The 19,844-nt window shown below is 38.2% G+C and overlaps 1 protein-coding gene across 4 annotated transcripts; it reads left to right on the top strand.

The window, feature by feature from the left end:
- The first annotated feature begins 214 nt into the window (after positions 1-214).
- Positions 215-15,475, top strand: LOC135254527 (putative deoxyribonuclease TATDN3). 4 transcript variants are annotated; one of them, XM_064334783.1, is made up of 10 exons: positions 220-506; positions 758-790; positions 1,512-1,585; positions 1,886-1,970; positions 8,456-8,518; positions 8,679-8,788; positions 9,043-9,098; positions 9,197-9,309; positions 9,878-9,952; positions 14,657-15,475. In XM_064334783.1, exons 1-10 carry the CDS (start codon positions 453-455, stop codon positions 14,798-14,800), a joined length of 807 nt encoding a protein of 268 aa, XP_064190853.1. In that variant the 5' UTR covers positions 220-452; the 3' UTR covers positions 14,801-15,475. The 4 variants fall into 4 exon arrangements, with proteins under 4 accessions (XP_064190863.1, XP_064190853.1, XP_064190837.1 ...); XM_064334767.1 differs by having other exon boundaries at positions 222-506; positions 9,872-9,952; XM_064334776.1 differs by having other exon boundaries at positions 225-506; positions 9,875-9,952.
- The last annotated feature ends 4,369 nt before the right edge of the window (positions 15,476-19,844 follow it).

Here is a 19,844-nt window from a genome sequence, read left to right as displayed (position 1 = left end):
GAATTTGAAATGAAAGTGTTTAATGTAAGGTTAAATCGCAGAGTCTCTGCTTTAATTTCGATATTTACATTCAAATCGGATGAGCCACGAACCAGGTCGGAAGGGCTACAGTCTTTTCTACACACAATCTCTCATAGACATATATGCACGTCTACGTATATATGCCTATGCAGTCGCTCCTCTACGTTCCGTACAGCTCGATGGTAATTCGAACTTGGAAGCGGAAATGTATGTAACGTGGTTCAACGTTCGAAGGGAAACACCAGAGTAGCAATAATGTTCTAGGCTCCCCAATGAGCTTGGGATATCTGGCGTTTCTTCCAGCGCTCTGTCGCCGTTGCTAGCCAAATTGTGTAAAATTTGTTTGCTGTCTTATATCTCATGTTCCGGTTAATTCGAGGAGACGTATTGTATGAATATTTACATTTCTGCGTACTAGCTGTCGTTGCCTAATGACAGGTTTTATCGACTGCCACTGTCACATCTCTGCCAGAGATTTTGACAATGTAAGTGCCACATACACTTTGATCCGCAACTACAATTACACTTAAAGTATATGTCTGTTATAAAAGATGAAATGTATTTTGTTGCAGCTCACTCTGCTATCTTTTTACAATTAACTTTTTAGACTCGTGGCTACCGAGCTAATGGGCTCTTACAATTACACCTTGCCGTCATTATTTAATGTTTTAAAATTAGCTAGACTATAGGCATGCAGTTCTAAGGGAGACAATATTGATCGATGCCTTTTTTCCAGGATATTGAAGATGTTATAGAAAACTCCAAACAAGTAAGCACACCATTCGCCCCTGTTACAGATCTGTGCTCAAATGCAACTTTGATGTTATAAATAATTAATGAAAATACATTCTTACATTCCTTTTCCTGCTGTGTAAGTTTCTCGCAAGTAAAGCCGACGTTACTGTCATAGCTGATGATCATGACGGCTCCAATTTCTGTTAACGCCCGTACAAATTTTCCAGTATCCAAATACCTTTTAAAATAGTCTTCCAGACGTTATTCTACGAAAGTTTTCCAGTGTATTAAAAAAAAAAAAACCTGTATTTGCGGGAAATCTCTGGCAACCTGTTGTGTAGGAGGGAAATCTCTGGCAACCCTGTTGTGTAGGTGTTCATAACTGCTTGCTTGCCTGCAGTCATTTTACGCCAGTGGTGTACAGCAAGGGCTAACCCATTTCAGGATTTAGTGCCAACTTTTGATTTTAATTATTTAATTAGCTTAATCATATCTTAATCTGCCATTTGCATCAGCACCAGCTACACCCACAGACTGCAAGTGTATCCTAAAGATTTTACTGTGTTCAAGTACCTGAGTGAACCAGTGTAATTTATAGAGCTGTCAGAAAACTAAATCTAAAGTAAATGGTTGGAACAAAAACTAGAATGTGGATCAACCCCCAGGATTGAAGTTGTGCTCCGTTTAAGCAGTAGCTATGTAGGTTTCATGTAATTGCCGGATTTAATTACTGTAGACATTATGTGCTTTTTTAGGCAGGAATTTTGGCTCTTGTGGCAGTGGCTGAACATGCAGGAGAGTTTGAGAAAATCATTCAGCTTTCAGAAAGGTATATTATTTTCATTTAAAAAAAAAACTATTACAGAGGCATTTGCACAATCTTAAAAAATAGAAGTTAATTTTACAAATGCTTGAGATGTCACATCATATAACTAGGTTTAATTGTGTTACAAAATATGTCATATATTTATTTATGCTTTTTTTGTGGTATTTAACTTTAACTGTGTTCAATTAAACCAATGCTTGAGTGAAAGTCCCAACTGTATATATGTAATGCACTGCAGTCTGCCCTGGATAAAGGAAGATACTAAGCACATAATTAATTATGTTTGTGGGTTCTTTTTCCTAGGTTCCCTGGCTTTGTGTGGCCCTGTCTTGGGGTTCACCCTGTCCAGGGAGCACCTCCAGATCCTCAGAGGGGCGTCACTATGGAGGTACTGCTGAGTCATTGGAGGGTTCTGAATGAAAAAAAATCATAGATAGCTGACTTAAAGTAATAATCTCGAAGATTTTCATTAAAGTTACGATCTCGAAGATTTCAGTTTCGTTCTCTATGGCTGTACCAATGGCGAGAAGCGGTAATTGCAGGTGTGTTTTTGGACCTCACTTCCCATAGATCCAACCGGATCCAACCATTGTCGCCTGTGTGACGTCAGTCACTTGGCACCTGGGCCACGCCAACTATAACACTTATTATTTACTGAATAGAAAATGGTTGTTATGAAAGTGATGTTATGTACATACTCATTCATTGTTTAACATTAGGCTAACTTAAACTGTCTTTACACTGCCGAGCCGGGTTAAAATGCTGTAGCAGATCTGGGGTAGAATTAGTGATAATCAATTTCCACAAACGTTCTTTATCCACCTTTTTCCCCGTATGAACATCTTTACACTGCAGAGAAGAATTCGCAGGATTCGCTGTGGCTCGTGCAATTATGTATCTCGTGCACAATAAACAGTCTTTTTTGTGAATGACTGTTGTGTAATATTTTTGAAACAACTGCCTTACAAAATGTTTCTGGTTTTGCTAGCTAAACTGTTAGAGAATAAAGCTGAGCTGGGTGTTAAATTAGCAATCAGAACAAGAAGAATAAAACAAAAACAAAGGAGATTTCATCAAAAAAGGGCATCAAGGCTGAAGGAACATATGAGAAAGCGTAATAAAATAATAACAATGTTAATCCATACTGCCGTATTCTTTTATTTAGTTTTCTCCGGCTTGACATCTTTACACAGAAATCAGACCCGGCTCTGATCCAGGTATACCCCGGCTTTATTCCTATCATTATAATATACTGATGAACTTGATGGCAATGTAAATAACGGTAACGTTAAGGCCAGTTCGCAACGAGACAAAACGGTTTTACAGTGTTGCAGAGAAAACTGCAGCGGTGTGAACTGGTTAGTAGCAGAGCCGTTGCCTGCCCCTTTAGTTAGCTACATTGCAACATTGCAACAAGGTAGCATTGCATTTGAGAGACGGTTGGCGAGTTCGGTACCGGTCGGTAGCATTAGCTAGCGTATTTTCTAATTGTTAGCTGACATTAGATTGTGTTAATTACATTAGCTTGCTAGCTAACGCAACGTTACCTGATATGAGAGATGGATATTGTGCGCAACGTTGTCTAAACTAATGTTGCCTTTCATGACATGGTCCGGTAGCTAGCGTGAGCTGTGAAAATAGCTAGGTAATTTAGTAACGTTACATTGTCATCAAATGTAATACGAAATCTACATCAACAAATAATATGACCTCATGTTACACAAGAACTTTTTAGGGTTCCATAACTTTCTCTGTTATCGTAGTAGACACCGGAAAAAAACAGTACGCCGCCTACACACAAGTGAGTTGAAGAGCAAGCCTGTTGCGTTAGCTCCGCCTACCCTATCTGGCGGACCCACCACTGATGGGTGATGGAAAAGTCGTCACTAACTATGCGCCGTTTGTGATTTATTCCCGGGAATGTCGCCACAGACACCCAGTTCTTTAATCATAAATGATTATAATAATAATAATATAAATTAATATAATAATAGGTTCAATCACCATTGCAGGGTTTCCGCCAGTGTATTGCAAGCCCGGCGGGCCGCCGGGCCTCAATTGACCCCCGCCGGGCCGAAGCATTGGGGATTATTATTATTAGTTTTTAACGTATTTTTAAGATGTTTTTTAAACTACAGTTACAGTGGGGCGGCTTAGTTGGAAAGCTCACCAGCGATATATGTTGGTTAAAACGTGAACGCACTATAGGAAAACAGCAGGTCTGTTCTTTACTCTCATTGTGCATAGAGTGACGTTCAACACTTAATGCTTCCAACTATCACAAGCTAACGGTACCTAGCAAGGCACCATTTCTTTAGTAGGCTAACTAACCTCGTTACAAACTGTGTTATCACTTCATCTTGTCGGTAAGTACATTCTTTTTATATTAACTTAAGCAGTGTGTAGGTAACGTTAAACTAGTAGCATGAATGTAACGTTCGATACATTGTAACATTACATGATGTATTAATCGCCATCTAAATAACGACTTCACTTGTTTATTAATGACGTTACCTTGGTGACATTAATGTGCACGACAACGTGCTCATTTAGCTAACTTAGCTAGCTAGCCAAACAGTCAGTAACACAGATACATAGATATTTTGTTGTTGTTGAAATGTGCCCAGCATTCCAAGCTGTACATTGTTGTAAGATTTAGTAGCCAATAAGTAGGCAGTGTTGTGCATATCCCGCTCTTACAGCTAGTTTCCAGCCCAAACCACTACAAAGAGAGCAAACTTTTTTTTTTGTCAGTGACATTTCCTTCTGACATCTACGACGGCAATCGCAAACACGACATTTATTTTGTATAGCTATTTCCATGGATAAAATCGCATTTATTATTATTATTATTATTATTATTATTATTATTATTATTATTTATTGGTAAAAACATTTACTTCGTATCCAGGGAGATAGCCAACTACTTGAACGTTACATGACATGTGTAGCTATTTCGTAATACGATCGCATTTCAGGCTAGAAAATAACCCGTTAATCCAGAGAAATTGCTGAGTCGCAACAGAATGTATCAAGGCTGGCAGCACGGATCAAATTTGTTGTGACAGCTGCCGTCCAAAACAAACACCTGAGAGAGGCCGCCTGCATGCGTGCCTCCCCCAAGGCGTTACGTCATTGTTTTGCAATGCGCAGCTGTCGTAAAAACATGCCAGCTTCGATAAGCGGAATCGATAAGCTCGGAGCCATACGATTCCAAAGAATAGGACAACTTGGAACCGGTTCGTGATTCCCATCCCTATTTAAATGTGCCCAGCATTCCAAGGCTTGTTGTAAGATTCAGTAGCCAATCAGGACTTGAATACAAGTTTTCTGTGGAGTGCAAAAACTTTGATATTATTTATTTTAATTTCTTTTGTTGTTGTTGTTGAAATGTGCCCAGCATTCCAAGGCTGTAAGAATCAGTAGCCAATCAGGACTTTTTTCAAGTTTTTTGTAGAGTGAAAAAACTTTGATATTATTTATTTTAATTTAATTGAATTTCTTTTGTTGTTGTTGAAAACACAGCATTCCAAGTCTGTACATTGTTGTCAGATTCTTTGTAAGACTATGCTATGCTGTAAATAGTTGTTGATTTTTTTAAATGTGTGTTGAATAAATGACTTATTTATAACAACATTACGTAGTTATATTTTAAAATCTTCAGTCAGCCTTTAGCACTGACTTAATGTAGGGCCGTATGGAATCTGTGTTATAGCTTTTTAAATTCTCAATTCCGCGATTCCGTCTGTGATTCTGTTATCACAGAAACTATAGGGCCTTACCTAAAGCTGCCATCAGTCTGTCGCAGGCCCGTGCCGGGCCCCCATCAAAAAAGACACTTGGCCGCCAAGAGATATCAAAAGATACTTGCCACCGGGCCTAACAACTTTTCTGGGGGAAACCCTGCATTGTGTTACCTAATTTGGCGATAGATAGTGACTTAACAGACATTTATTTTAATGAAAATCTTCAAGATTATTACTTTAAAATAAATGTCTGTTAAGTCACTATCTATCGCTGAATTAGGTAGCCTAACACAATGGTGATTGAGCCTATTATTATATGAATTATTATTATTATTATTATTATTATTATTATTATTATTTATGATTAAAGAACTGGGTGTCTGTGGCGACATTCCCGGGAAAAAATCACAAGCGGCGCATAGTTGGTGATGCGTTTTCCATCACCCATCAGTGGTTGGTCCGCCAGAGAGGGTAGGCAGAGCTAGCGCAACAGGCTCGCTCTTCAACTCACTTGTGTGTGAGCTGCATACTGGGGGGTAACGGGGGGGGGTTTAGACAACGTTGCGCACAGTATCCATCTCTCATAATTAGGTAACATTGCGTTAGCTAGCTAGCTAATGTAATTAACACAATCTAATGTCAGCTAACAATTAGAAAATACGCTAGCTAATGCAATGCTACCTTGCTGCAACGTTGCAATGTAGCTAACTAAAGGCCAGTTCAGATCAATGATTCGCAACAAGACTGGATGCAACTTGCAAAATTCCAAGACGTCTGATTGTAAACGTTCTAAAACTGCGATAGGTGGGTCTTCTGAGACCCCAGGGCAGGCAATGGCTCTGCTACTAACCAGTTCACACCGCTGCAATTTTCTCTGCAACATTCTAAAACCGTTTCGTCTCGTTGCGAATCATTGATCTGAACTGGCCTTAACGTTACCGTTATTTACATTGCCATCAAGTTCATCAATATATTATAATGATCGGAATAAAGCCAAGATATAGGTGGAGCAGAGCTGCGTCTGATTTTTGTGTAAAGATGTCAAGCCGGGGAAAATGAAACGAAACAATACGGCAGTATGGATTTGCTATTTTGTTTGCTAATTGCTAATTTGTTATTATTTTATTACGCTTCCTCATATGTTCCTTCAGCCTTGATGCCCTTTTTTGATGAAATCTCCTTTGTTTTTGTTTTATTCTTCTTGTTCTGATTGCTAATTTAACACCCAGCTCAGCTTTATTCTCTAACAGTTTAGCTAGCAAAACCAGAAACACCATTGCAGTTGTTGCAAGGCAGTTGTTTCAAAAATATCACACAACAATCATTCAAGAGAAAGACTGTTTATTGTGCACGAGATACATAATTGCACGAGCCACAGCGAATCCCGCAAATTCTTCTCAGCAGTGTAAAGATGTTCATACCGGGCGAAAGGATAAAGAACGTTTGTGGAAATTGATCATCACTAATTCTACCCCAGGTCTGTTACAGTATTTTAACCCGGCCCGGCAGTGTAAAGACAGTTTAAGTTAGCCTAATGTTAGACAACGAATGAGTATGTACATAACGTTACTTTAATTACAACCATTTTTTATTCAGTAAATAGTGTTATAGTTGGCGTGGCCCAGGTGCCAAGTGACTGACGTCACACAGGTGACAATGGTTGGATCCGGTTGGATCTATGGGAAGTGAGGTCCAAAAACACACCTGCAATTACCGCTTCTCGCCATTGGTACAGCCAAAGAGAACGAAACGGAAATCTTCGAGATTGTAACTTTAAGGAATAAACCCAGTCCCATGTTCTCAGGTCGAATCTGGACTGTGCTCGTGGTGACTGTGGCCGGTAACTCCATAGAGAGATGTATAATTGGCGATTGCATCACCCACGGTATAGGAAGGTTCAGTTGGTTAGGGGTCCACATTTCATTGCTCTGTAGCATCCTCTGCTGGTCGATCAGGCACCTGTCAACTGCGTGGCAATAGCCGCATATGAGATACAGTATCTTTCTTCGACTCAACTCTATGCAAGCTTGGCTGTGGGCAGCAATGTGAAAAGAAGAAGAGATTATCATGAATGCAGCTACAAATAGTTAACTGGACATTCAAAATTATGGTGGGAATTGGAAATGTTTAGATTTTCTTGATATCTATTAATCAGCCTTAGTGAGGGATGCTTGGTGCATGCTTGTTGGTGCAACTGATCCTTTTACCTGATCCTTTTACCTGACAGGTTATTTATTAGCTTATTTGATAGGGACATGCACAGATACATTTATGCCAGTACAAAGACAGCATCAGATGCCCTGTACCACACCAGGTTACTGGGTGTCAAATATCAGAAGGATCTGAGAGATCAAGATTGAAAAGGCCATTTTCCACCTGAATTACCCTATTTCAAAAGAGACGGTGTGGCCAAATCCCTGGACAGTTACTGCAGTTCCACCGTTGAGCAAGGTGCTTAACCTGCATTGTGTAAGCTAAACATCCAGTTGTACAAATGGTAGAGTGAGATATTCTAGATAAGGGCTTCTGCTAAGCAAATAATACAAATGATAAGTAGAAATGCAGTGAATGTTGTTTCATTTTTATTATATTTTAAGCTAAGGTACTGATAATATCTCAATGTGAGCGTCATTACTGTTTTGGATAGATCACACCAAGAAATGGTGTAACTCAAGATCGGGACATATTGCAGTGGCCTCATACAGTATGTTTCTGTGTTAGTCCTGAATTTTAAGATGAACATGGTGGACGAGTTTTTCTGTATGCAACGCTGTCAACTCTAAATTTTCATTTGCTGTAGTATTCACTACAACATAAGCATAATCTGAGTATATGTGTAGTAAGTGCTGAGTGCTCTCCATACAATAAATACTGTCAAGGTTTAGGTATTATACATGTACAGTTTAGCTGTAGTTTAGATTACGATCAAATTAGTCACAGTGCCAAATGATTTAGGTATTTGTGATAGATATGAGCCTGAAATGTGAACCTATGACCAAAATACTGATGGAAAAGGATATTAAATGATGTATTTGCTTTCATGTGTTATATATGATGCACAAGTTCTGATTCACCACACAAATACCAAGGAATGTCACTAAAATATTATTGTTATGTTTTTGCATAGGATTTCGATGCTGCCTTGCCTCTGATCGAAAAATTTCAAGACTGTCTTTTAGCTATTGGAGAGGTAATAATAATAACAACAACAGCAATGCTGTTTTATATATTCTGTAAGCACTTAACTACCAGCAACAATAACAAATAATATTTACTAGGATTTTTTATTGTATTTCTAGCTTGTGTGTTACCAGTGCTCGCCATGGTGCTTATTTGCTGTTAACTTACAGGTTGGATTGGACTTCACTCCTCGATTCGTCAGCAGTGACAGAGGGAAGGATGAGCAGAGAGAGGTGTTGGTTCGGCAGGTTGAAATAGCCAAACGGCTGGATTTACCTCTGTGAGGCCTGCTCTGATCACGTATGCCAACCTTTAACTGTTGGCTATAACTTGCAATGTTAAACTGTATATTTTGCATTCATGTTGCTGATTTATTAGAGCTCACTCCACTGTGTCCACTTTCAGAAATTATTTAAATTAATCTCTAAACTGTATTCCGATTTCTGAAAAGATCTAGCCCTGCTACTACCCATGCTCATGTTCTGTATTTCCTCCTTCAGTAATGTCGGCTGTGCTCATTTTTTGGTTTCCTAGGAACGTTCACTCAAGATCTGCTGGAAGGCCCACCATTCATCTCTTGAAGGAACAAGGTAAAGACCTGGCTTTGAACAGAGCTGCAGCTTGCAGAGCATTGTATAGCCATAATGAATATGAGTGTATGGATTTTGATTGACTTTTTGTTCTCTAGGTGTGGAAAAGGCACTTCTGCATGCTTTTGATGGGAAGCCCTCAGTGGCAATGGAAGGTGTAAAGGCAGGGTATTTCTTTTCCATCCCCCCTTCCATAATAAGAAGTGAACAGGTAATACACACTTTGGAAGGATAGTCACACATGTCCTGAAGTGTCATTTGTACGCTAGGTTTTAATTGCAAATACTTTTAAGTACAGCTGTACAATATTGTCAGATTTTTATAACACTTTTTGTAAATTATATTTAATATGCATATATACTTTTGGACTGTACATTTTTGCGTGGGCACTTGGTAGAAGACAATTCATAGTTAAGCTTTGCACGTTGGGCATGGCGCTTTTGTTGTTTCTCTGTCATCAAACCAGTTACAAAAATCCACCACAACAGCAGACCATGAATACACATTTAAATGTAAATACAGTGAGTCACATGTGTCAAACTGTTCTCAACTAGCCAGCCTAGTTGCCTTATAGGCATTTGATTGCAGTGCAGGAAAAGTCAACTAGTTATACAGTATATACATATTTAATGTGCTTATTAAAATATTTATAACCTTATAAGAAGCGAAAATATAATTAGCACGATGTCAAAAGTCAATGTGTCCATGTCTTAGCAAGAATTAGTGTCCATTTAAAAATTGTCAATTTCATTGCGTAATGTAATTTCTCCAAGAAGCAGAAGCTGGTGAAACAGTTGCCTTTGGAAAGCATATGTCTGGAGACGGATTCCCCAGCCTTAGGACCAGAGAAGCAGGTAAACTTGTTTATTATTAAATATTTAATTCAATAATTAAATAACTTGTTTATTATTTAATTATTGAATTTGATTTGTAACTCACATAAATTTTACTTTGTCATTATTTATTAAGCAAAAAATAAGCCAACATGCAGAAGCTATGTATGAAAAAGTAATTGCACCCCTCCTGCTTCCGTATCAGTTAAGAAGGTAATTAGAACCAGGTGCTCTAATCAAGTGCACAAGATTAGTTAATCATCAGGAAGTGCTGCCACCTGTATATAAATATAAATATAAAATCTGACAGCTTGGTCTTCGGGTTAAAACAGTCTTACAAGGACAAAAGATATACAGTGCGGTCCATAAGTATGAACAGTGACACAATTATTATTATGTTTTTTGTTTCTTTTGTTTTTTTGGCTCGTTACTCTGGCTCATTGGATTTGAAATGAAACAGTAAATATGAGGTTAGACTCTTCGCACAAGCCCATAAGTGGCCAGGAGGCTGGCGTCTTGAGACGGCTCAACTTAGACATTCAGTGCTCCTGCAGCCAAACTATGAGTGGAAACAAAAAACTCTAAGAGCCATTGTCCATTTAACAAGCATTGAACAATAACATATCTTGGAGTTCATAGAAGTAAATCTGTATTTTGCCATTGCAGCAAGATAAAGCCAACAATAGCCCAAAGGTATGTCAATACAGCGGAGAAAAAATCTTCACACTGAATAGTGAAATAAACTAGAGGAATTTTGTGTGATTGTACCATGTCATTGTACTATTAACATCTGTGACTAAATATGGAATAAATATACTCTCTTACCATTGGTTCTACACGTAAAGATGTCCCTTTAAAGATTCAGTAGTCATTTGTTGTCTTTAACAATCCATTTGAGAAAAATATGCAAAAAGAAAGTGGCATTTTACACCATCGGAACTCTTTCCAGTTCGTTCTGTTTTGATTGATAACTATTTTATCCAGGAGAGGACTGTATAAGCTTTCCAATGATGTATGGCACATTTCATTGTCATTTATTAACAACGATTGGGGGCTCTGCGCAGCACAGTGTTCAAGAGCTTCAACCGTAGCATTACACAGTAATATACAAGCACTCCTTGAGACGTAACAGTTTTTTTCCTTCTGAGTTTTTGGAAGATTTTACTGATTTTGCTAAACGCTAATTCTCACAATGCTTGGACATGGATTTGGAAGAGGAAGAAGCATGAAGTATAGTGAGGATACATACAAACATGGTGAAGATGTACGTATTTCCTAGTAAGATTTCAATTATTACCGTTGTTTCATATTTTTGATATTGTTATATTGACTTTGGTCATAAGAGACAACTGTTAGCCTTTTCTAATAATACTTTTCATATTTGTATTGGGACAAGAAACAATGTACAACAATAAAAAAGTAAAACAATAAAACAACGGAGACTAGTGTACATTAAAATTTAAGATAAAAATGGTAAAATAAATGTATTAAATAAATAAATGAAGTTTCCAGATAAAAAAAATAGACAATCAGATAAAAGCCAAGCTAAAAAGATATTTATATATAAAATAATTAAAATATCAATACTTTCGGCTGCCCTCAGATCCTCATGGAAGCTATTCCAGCAGCATATAATAACTATAAATGGTGCTTCACCAAAGGTTTTCGTCCTCCTTTTTGGGACAGTTAAAAGACCCAAAGGGCCTTCCTGGTACATACATTATAAGCATTTGAGACATGTAGCCTGGTGCAAAGCCATGCAGTGCTTCATAAATTAGTAAAAGAACTTTAAGATCAATTCCAAACCAGTGTAGATACTTTAAAATAGGTGTAATCTGTGCTCTGCTTTTGGTCCTGGTCAGCGTTCGGGCAGTAGAATTCTGATTTCATTGTAGGTGGTTTATAGATTTTTTTGGGGATACCAGATATGACAGCATTACCATAGTCCAGCCTGCTAGTAACAAAAGCGTGCACTAGTCTCTCTGTACCAACCAGTCATGGACTGGCCAACATATTGCCTCAGTCTGTCTAAAAAAATTAGGTGATCCACAATTGAATGCAGAACTGAGATCTAGAAGTTGTAATCCAATAATTCATTTAATTTTTTCATTTTCATCCTACTCACAATGAAATTGACTCATTCAAGAGGTTTGCGCTATTTTCCTATGTGGCAATTTCACATACTATAGTGTAAGCTTTCATAGGTGGCTCAGTTGTGTTATGTTTGATGCACCCATTTACCATGAAGCTGGAACATCGCCAACATTTTTCTGATGAAATATTATTTCAAATTTACTGCGCTGATATGTGCTAGTTGAATGTAAAATTTCCCTGGGAGTGATCATAAATAGTAATATATCATCTCATGCAACAAAAGATTACATACTGTAGAGTACAGAAAAACATACAAGAGTGAATGATTACATATTCAGATATGTGTACCACAGTGCCACAATGTTTTTGCATTATTTATGTGATATCATTGTTTCATTTTAAACCATCATAAAAGGCAAATGCATATGCTTTATAATGGACACAAAGCATTTTATTCATTTTGGAGAGGTTTTGGATAGGCTACATATCTTAAACCCCATTGCTGATAAAATTATAGTAATTTCCACTTGAAAATGATACAAAAGTGAGTTTCGAAGTTTTGAGTTTCACTATAAAAGTTGATTTGTAGTGAAATATATTGTTATGTTATGATTTACAGCAATGCGCAATTTAGACAATTTGGATAGATTTGGAGATACTAAGTGATGCCAGGGTACACTGCTTACACTTGCTTCATAGATCTTTAGTAGTTCTGCATATCACCCTCTGATTATTCACACTTGTGGTGATTTGACCCAGGTGTGCCTGATTCAGTCTTTATGGCTTTCAAGTCCCCTAGTGAGACTAAGTTATTGAATAACCTTCAGTATTCTGAAGGTTATTCAATGACCAGAGTACAAAATAGGAGAAAGCTGTTTTACCAAGTTCTGAGCAAATCCTGGGTAGCTGGTGGGACAGCCATCTTGTGGAGTGAAACTGATAGCAACTGGTGGTCAATGACAGAAGACTACACATATATGAGGGGAGTTTACACGGTATGGCTTTTTAAACTAAAATGTACCGGTGTTGCTGTCTACATAAAGTAAATGATGTCCAGGAAACCAAATTATGGAGTGTACTGTGTAATAATAATAATAATAATTTATGTAGCACCTTTAATACATAAAATGTAGCTCAAAGTGCTTTACATTCAGCACTTAGATCATACAGTGTACAGGAAATTAATTTATTTTGAAATGTAAAGAGCTATGATATGGACTGCCCTGTATGTGTAAATCTCAGAGCAATTGTTGCTGCTCATCAGTCTGGTTATAAAACCATTTACAAACAGTATGAAGTCCATCATGTCATAATGAGAAAGACCATTTACAAATGAATACTCAAGGCAGTTGCCAATCTACCCAGGAATGTGAAGTAAATTCACCCCAGATCAGGCTGTATGATGCTTTGAGAAATAGCAAAGAACCCTTAAGCTGCATTCAGGGATCAACAGGCCTCTGTTAACATGGTCAATTTTAGAGTTCTTGACTTCAGCAATAGGAAAAGACTGAACAAGTTTTCATGGAAGGGTAGCCCGTAGAAAAGGCCTTCCCTCCAAAAGGAACATTGCAGCATGGCTTTGGCGTGCAAAATCCAAAATCACACCTGAATAAACTGCAAGACTTCAGGAATACTGTCCTCTGGACAGAAGAGACAAAAATGGAGTTGTCTGGCTGTAATGCACAATGGCATATTTGATGAAAACCAAATACCGCATATAACCACAAGCACCTCATGCCAAATATCAAGTATGGTGGTGGATGTGGATGCCTCACAATTATTGATTCCACCATTAATTACTCTCTATACCGGCATATTCTTGATGGAAATGTGATATCATCTGTTTGCCAGCTAAAGCTTGGCTGATTTGTTCATTCAACAGGACACTGGTAAATCTATGACTGAATGGCTGAAAAAGAAAAGAATTGTGGTTTTGGAATGGCTAGGTCTAACTCCAGACCTCAGCCCCATTGATATGTTGTGGTGGGGCCTTAATAGAGCTGTGCAAAAATGTCTTCAACATTAGTAAACTGAAGCAGTTTTGTAAGGTGCAAATGGTCAGAATTCCTCTGATGTGATGTAAGATACTGATAATCCCATAGAGAAAATGACTTCAAGTTATTGGATCTAAAGGGGTTTCTACAAGCTGCTGAATCATGGGGTGCACTTTTTCACAGAAGGTTTCTGCATATGGTCTTATTTTTGGTCGACTAAATAATGACAAAGTAAAATATGTTAGGTATTATTTATCACGTGGTAAGAGGAGTGAAGGGCTTCTGGGGCATTCAAAACACAAGAGGCAGGAGCAACTGCCTTGCACTTGGGAGCTAAGGAGCGATGCTGCAGACATCCCTCATCTCCTTTGTAGCAGTGCTTAGCAGAGGGTGTTAGAACTTGGTGAGAACTGACGATGATGGTTATGTACAAAATAAAAACCAGAATTGAAAGGTGTGCTGTACTTTTCACATCACTGTATCAGTGAGAACTGTCCATTCACATGACTGTTACAAGGTGTTGCATTAAGAAAAGTTACAATTACAGTACATGATGCATAAATGATGTGGAGCCTCATTGGTTTGAGTGTGCAGGAGAGACTTCAGCTAAAGCTGGTGGTGCTTGACTTTGCTGCAGGTGAGGAACGAGCCACGGAACATTGCCGTCTGTGCCGAGTTCATCGCTAAGGTCAAAGGGGTCCCACTGGAGAGGGTGGTTGAGGTGACCACGCAGAATGCCCTCCGTCTCTTCCCAAAGCTTCGGGCCTGCATCCGGGTGTGACAGCATGGAACAGGATAAAGATTTGGCTACTAGCTCTCACTTAGACAGGGGACAAATGAGCAATGTATCACATTGATTATTATATCACCAAAACATGTATCCAGTTCCCTTCAACACTTCTAAGTCATTGTCTTGAGTCTGTTATTTTCAGATAGCTGATTGCTATGATGGTAAATCAGGAAAATTGAAAACCTACTCATTGGCCTTAAAATTGCAACTATTTTTCAAATATTTACAAAAAGCTTTTATGATATGGATGTCTTATGCATGTTTATTATTTCGGACTTCTCATATCCATGAAAAACAGTAGCTACAGTAATGCTGTTCAGTATTTTCATTTGTTAGCCTCCAGTAATAGAAAACTCTCTATGCTTTTTGTTTAGTTGCTAATTGGCCCTAAAGTTAAACCTATCAGATGAGAGATTATTTAATTATAACATGACATCTGCTGTGTGTAGCATGTAAACAGAATTTTGTGACAGGAAAGACAGATAAGACAGTGGTTGGGAGTGGGGCCCTAAGAATGCAATTGGAATTCTGCATACATGAGTAACCACAGTTAGTGACTGATGTTTTCACATTTGTTGATATAAACACACTCTCTTGTTAATACTTTGAAATACTCCAATTGTGAAAGTGTGGTTTTAAAACCTCAATAAAAACGAATAGATCTAATGAGTGGGTCCTTCTGGTCAATCTACATTGTCCTTGTGAATCATTGAAGCCTTTAAAAATGTACTTCTGAAAATAGGAATACCAACACTGCAACAGGAATTCTGTAACATTTACAGTAACTTGCTAATATTTGGACACATGGTCACATGCACCATTCATTCACACCCACAGGCAATTTAGACTCCCCAATTAGCCTAGCCTGCATGTCTTTGGACTGTGCAGGGAAATCCATGTGAACATGAAAGCTCCACACAGAAATCTCACATGGTATTCTAATCTGGGAACCGTCTTTCTGTGAGGCTACAGTGCTAGCCACTGCACCACTATGCTGTCTCTATTTGTAATTATACATCTGATGAAAAACTTTTTTTCAACATACCAAAATGCCAAGTTACTCACACATACAAAGCACTGTCTATAAGTCATTCATTGAAACAGGATGGGGCGACATAGCTCAGGAGGTAAGAGCGGTTGTTTAGCAGTCGGAGGGTTGCCGGTTTGATCCCCGCCCTGGCTGTGTCGAAGTGTTCCTGAGCAAGACACCTAACCCCTAACTGCTCTGGTGAATGAGAGGCATCAATTGTAAAGCACTTTGGATAAAAGCGCTATATAAATGCAGTCCAAACTGGCCAAAATCTTGGCCATAAAAATTATTTATATCAAAATTACGCCAAGTTACAAGAAACAATATTGGTTATCTTAGCTCACACAAATTTAACAAGCTGTATTCCAAAACAATGTTACCCAATGTTTCCTAAATTGTTTCAAGTAACTTGGCCCTTCCACGCACACCAAAGATAGCAAAGTTTTTTAAAATGTGCACTTCCTAATATATCCATTTTGTGAGTGTATCCGGTGTTGTTATTGGCTAATGTAGCTAAATGTCCAATGGGGAGAATTATTGATTGTGGCCCTGGAGCAGAAATCAGCAGGAAAAATAGCATACCTGCTATCCCAATATTGTTGTACAATCTACAAAAACCATGAACAGTGTATTCTTCATTATAGTAATGGGTATGCAGATGTGATTCTGTTCACTTCAATTCAGGCTATAGATCATATTTATTAATTTGCTTTACCTCTGGTCACACTGACAGCTTTTTAAAGGTAATGAAACCATTCAAACACCCTAAGTACCCCCTGTGAGTATGGTAAAACAATGTACTGTAGTAGGGTGACAGTAATGTCCTCAGTACTTCTGAGTATTAAATTCACATGTGATTACGTTTATTTTTGAAAAAAAAGAAAAAAGAAAAAAAGTGATTATATATTTCTAGCTGTGATATGTATATATGCGCAATATAATTTATTTAGTTTAGTCTCACTTTCAGCAATACTCTATTGATTAAATTTGTAAACCATGTGTTTGGACTTGATCTGTGACATAGTGACGAAGAACCCTGTAATAGTTCAATCGAGCAGCTTTGATTCCGTGTGTATTATGTGTAGATTTTTACGGAAATATCTTACATTCCTGTGGCTCGCTAGATATTTGACTAAAACAAAGCACTGCGAACGCCTCCTAGCTCATTATGTTCGTTCGTAATAATAATAATAATAATAATAATTATTATTATTATTATTATTATTATTATTATAATAATAATAATAATAATATTAATAATAATATTATTATTGTTGTTGTTGCTGCTGTTGGCTGACTTTATAGCCAGGGTGCTGACTTGGATCTGTGACTCTGAGATATGCCCACATAACTCTTCCGGACAGCCTAGTTATGTTTTAAAATGTAGGAGAGAGTCCACTTGTGGTAGCCCACTTGTGGAACGTAGATTACCATAACAACACCTGCCTGCAGCGCAGTTACCGTTACTTTATAACGACGAACTGTGTTCCTTAGCCAGCTAGTTGTTATTATTTACTCATGAACCGTGTTCTTTTGAACTGTTTCTCTCACATCAAAGCAACCAATGAGCTTGTCTCAGTTGTTGTCAGTCAGTAACGGTGCAGCCAATTAACAATGTTTTAGGTGAGTTGGTGTCGTAGAAGGCTCGAAGCCTCACCCAAAATTTACCAAGGACGCACGGAGGATCGGTTCCTTCGGACAGCGCAGGACCCTGTCACCTGGATTGTTTCATTTCGAGGTAAATAAGATAACGTTAGTTTGCCCAGAGGTAGACATCTACGTCTAGTCCCACTTCTGATTTCAGAGCGATTTTAAATGGGTTCAGCCGTTCGATATATTTTAATTTCAAATGTTCATATTATCAGTATTAGACCTATTGATTTAATAGGCTGGTTATAGACTACTGATATATTATTCAGAATAATTATATCAAGTGGGCATTATTTCAAAACAGAGAAAATTTGAATAAATTTAATGAAGCACTTGTGCTTTTGACATTTTATATAGCTGGCTACGTTTGCATTTTTACCCGTTTATTAAAAACCTGAAATGTATTTACCTGAAGGTAAATTAATTAAAATGTGCTATATCTTTGTAGATAATTAATATTTTTCTACAAAACATATCTGTTCTTGAGGCTTAACACTGGTTTGCATATTGTGGTGAACCCTCTGAGGTTATGCTGGTGTAGTATTCTCTTTATGGTAGTCTTTGATACATCAGTGCCTACATCCTTAAAACCTAACAGTTGATTTTGACACACCCAGTGGTTGCCTATGTCTCCGACTAATTTTACTTATTTTCTGGTCTCATAATGGTCCACTTTACTGGCATTGACACTTCTTTGGTCCTCATGTTGAGAGACAACAGCAACAGACTCCAAATGCAAATTATACACCTGGAGTCAGCTGAAGACTTTTTATTAGCTTTCTTATGCGTGAACTGAAGGTGGCAGCAGTCACACCTATTCGTAAGTAAAACAGGAGCTGACCCTAAAAACATACACAATTTCAGACCCATTTCAAATTTTCCCTTTTTAGCCCAAACTCTGGAGCGAATAGTTGCCATTCAGCTTCAGGACCATCTTTCCACCAATCAGTTACTTGAACCTTTTCAATCTGGTTTTCACACAAAACATAGCACAGGGACTGCCTTGGTGAACATTATCAATGATCTTCTCCATGCAGCTGACAACAACCTCTTAAACATCTTAGTGCTACTGGATCTGAGTGCTGGTTTGACACAGTCAGTCACAAAATTTTGCTTGAACGCTTGGCTAGTCTTGGTATCACCCATCTTGCACTTTCCTGGCTGAACTCATACCTCTCTGATAGGCAGCAATACATATCCATAAAGAATCTGACTTTGCTTCTGTCACTAAGGGTGTACCACAGGGTTCGGTGCTGGGTCCTCTCCTCTTCATTATTTATCTGCAACCACTGGGTCAGATCATGCGTCATCATGCTATTAGTTTTCACTGCTACGCTGATGATACACAGCTTTATATAAGTTCCAAACCCTCCTCTGCACTTCCTCCCCCATCTCTCATCAACTGTTTGCAGGACATTAGAATTTGGATGACCCATAATTTCCTCAAACTTAACGGTGACAAATCTGAAGTAATGCTTATAGGGTCTAAATCCACCCTCTCCCAAACTCCAAACTTTTCCATTACTATTGACGGTTTCCCCATCCCACTTTCCACTCATGTGAAGAGCCTTGGTGTCATTCTTGACTCCACTCTCTCATTTGAACCTCATGTAAAACACATCACCAGATCTGCCTTTTTCCATCTCTGAAACATATCAAAACTCAGGCCCACCATATCCTACTCGAAAGCAGAAAATCTAATCCATGCCTTTGTAACATCTCAGCTGGATTACTGTAACTGTTCTCCCCAATCAGATCAATACACAAACTTCAGTTAGTTCAAAATGCTGCAGCACGAATACTGACCCATACTAAAACATGCGATCACATCTCTCCAATCCTGTACAAACTTCATTGTCTGCCAGTAAAATTCTGAATACAATTCGAAACCCTCCTGCTAACCTACAATGCACTTCATGGTTTAGCTCCGGCCTATCTCACTGATCTTCTCCTGGACCACACACCCACTCGCTCGCTTCGCTCCTCCTCTGCAAAACTTATAACTGTCCCCACATCTCGTCACTTGACTCTTGGTGATCGGGCTTTCTCCTGTGCAGCACCCAAACTCTGGAACACACTCCCTGCCCACATCCGTAATGCTGAGACTCTCTCCACTTTTAAGAAACATTTCAAAACTCACCTCTTCTCACTAGCTTTTGCCTGACAGCTATCCACTCCCCCATGGCACTTTTATTTATTTATTTATTTATTTTATTTTATTTTATTTTATTTTTTAAAATATCATGTCCTGTAAGTGGTGTCTTGGTCTTTTCTAACAGTTTTTAATATCATGTATGTATCTGTAGTGCCTTGTCATTCTTCTAACCATTTTAATACCATGTAAGGTGACCTTGA

This window comes from Anguilla rostrata, chromosome 1 (assembly GCF_018555375.3).
Source record: "Anguilla rostrata isolate EN2019 chromosome 1, ASM1855537v3, whole genome shotgun sequence".
Lineage (NCBI taxonomy): Eukaryota > Metazoa > Chordata > Actinopteri > Anguilliformes > Anguillidae > Anguilla > Anguilla rostrata.
Note: the sequence above shows the minus strand (reverse complement) of the source record. Positions and strands in the feature narration are given on the sequence as shown.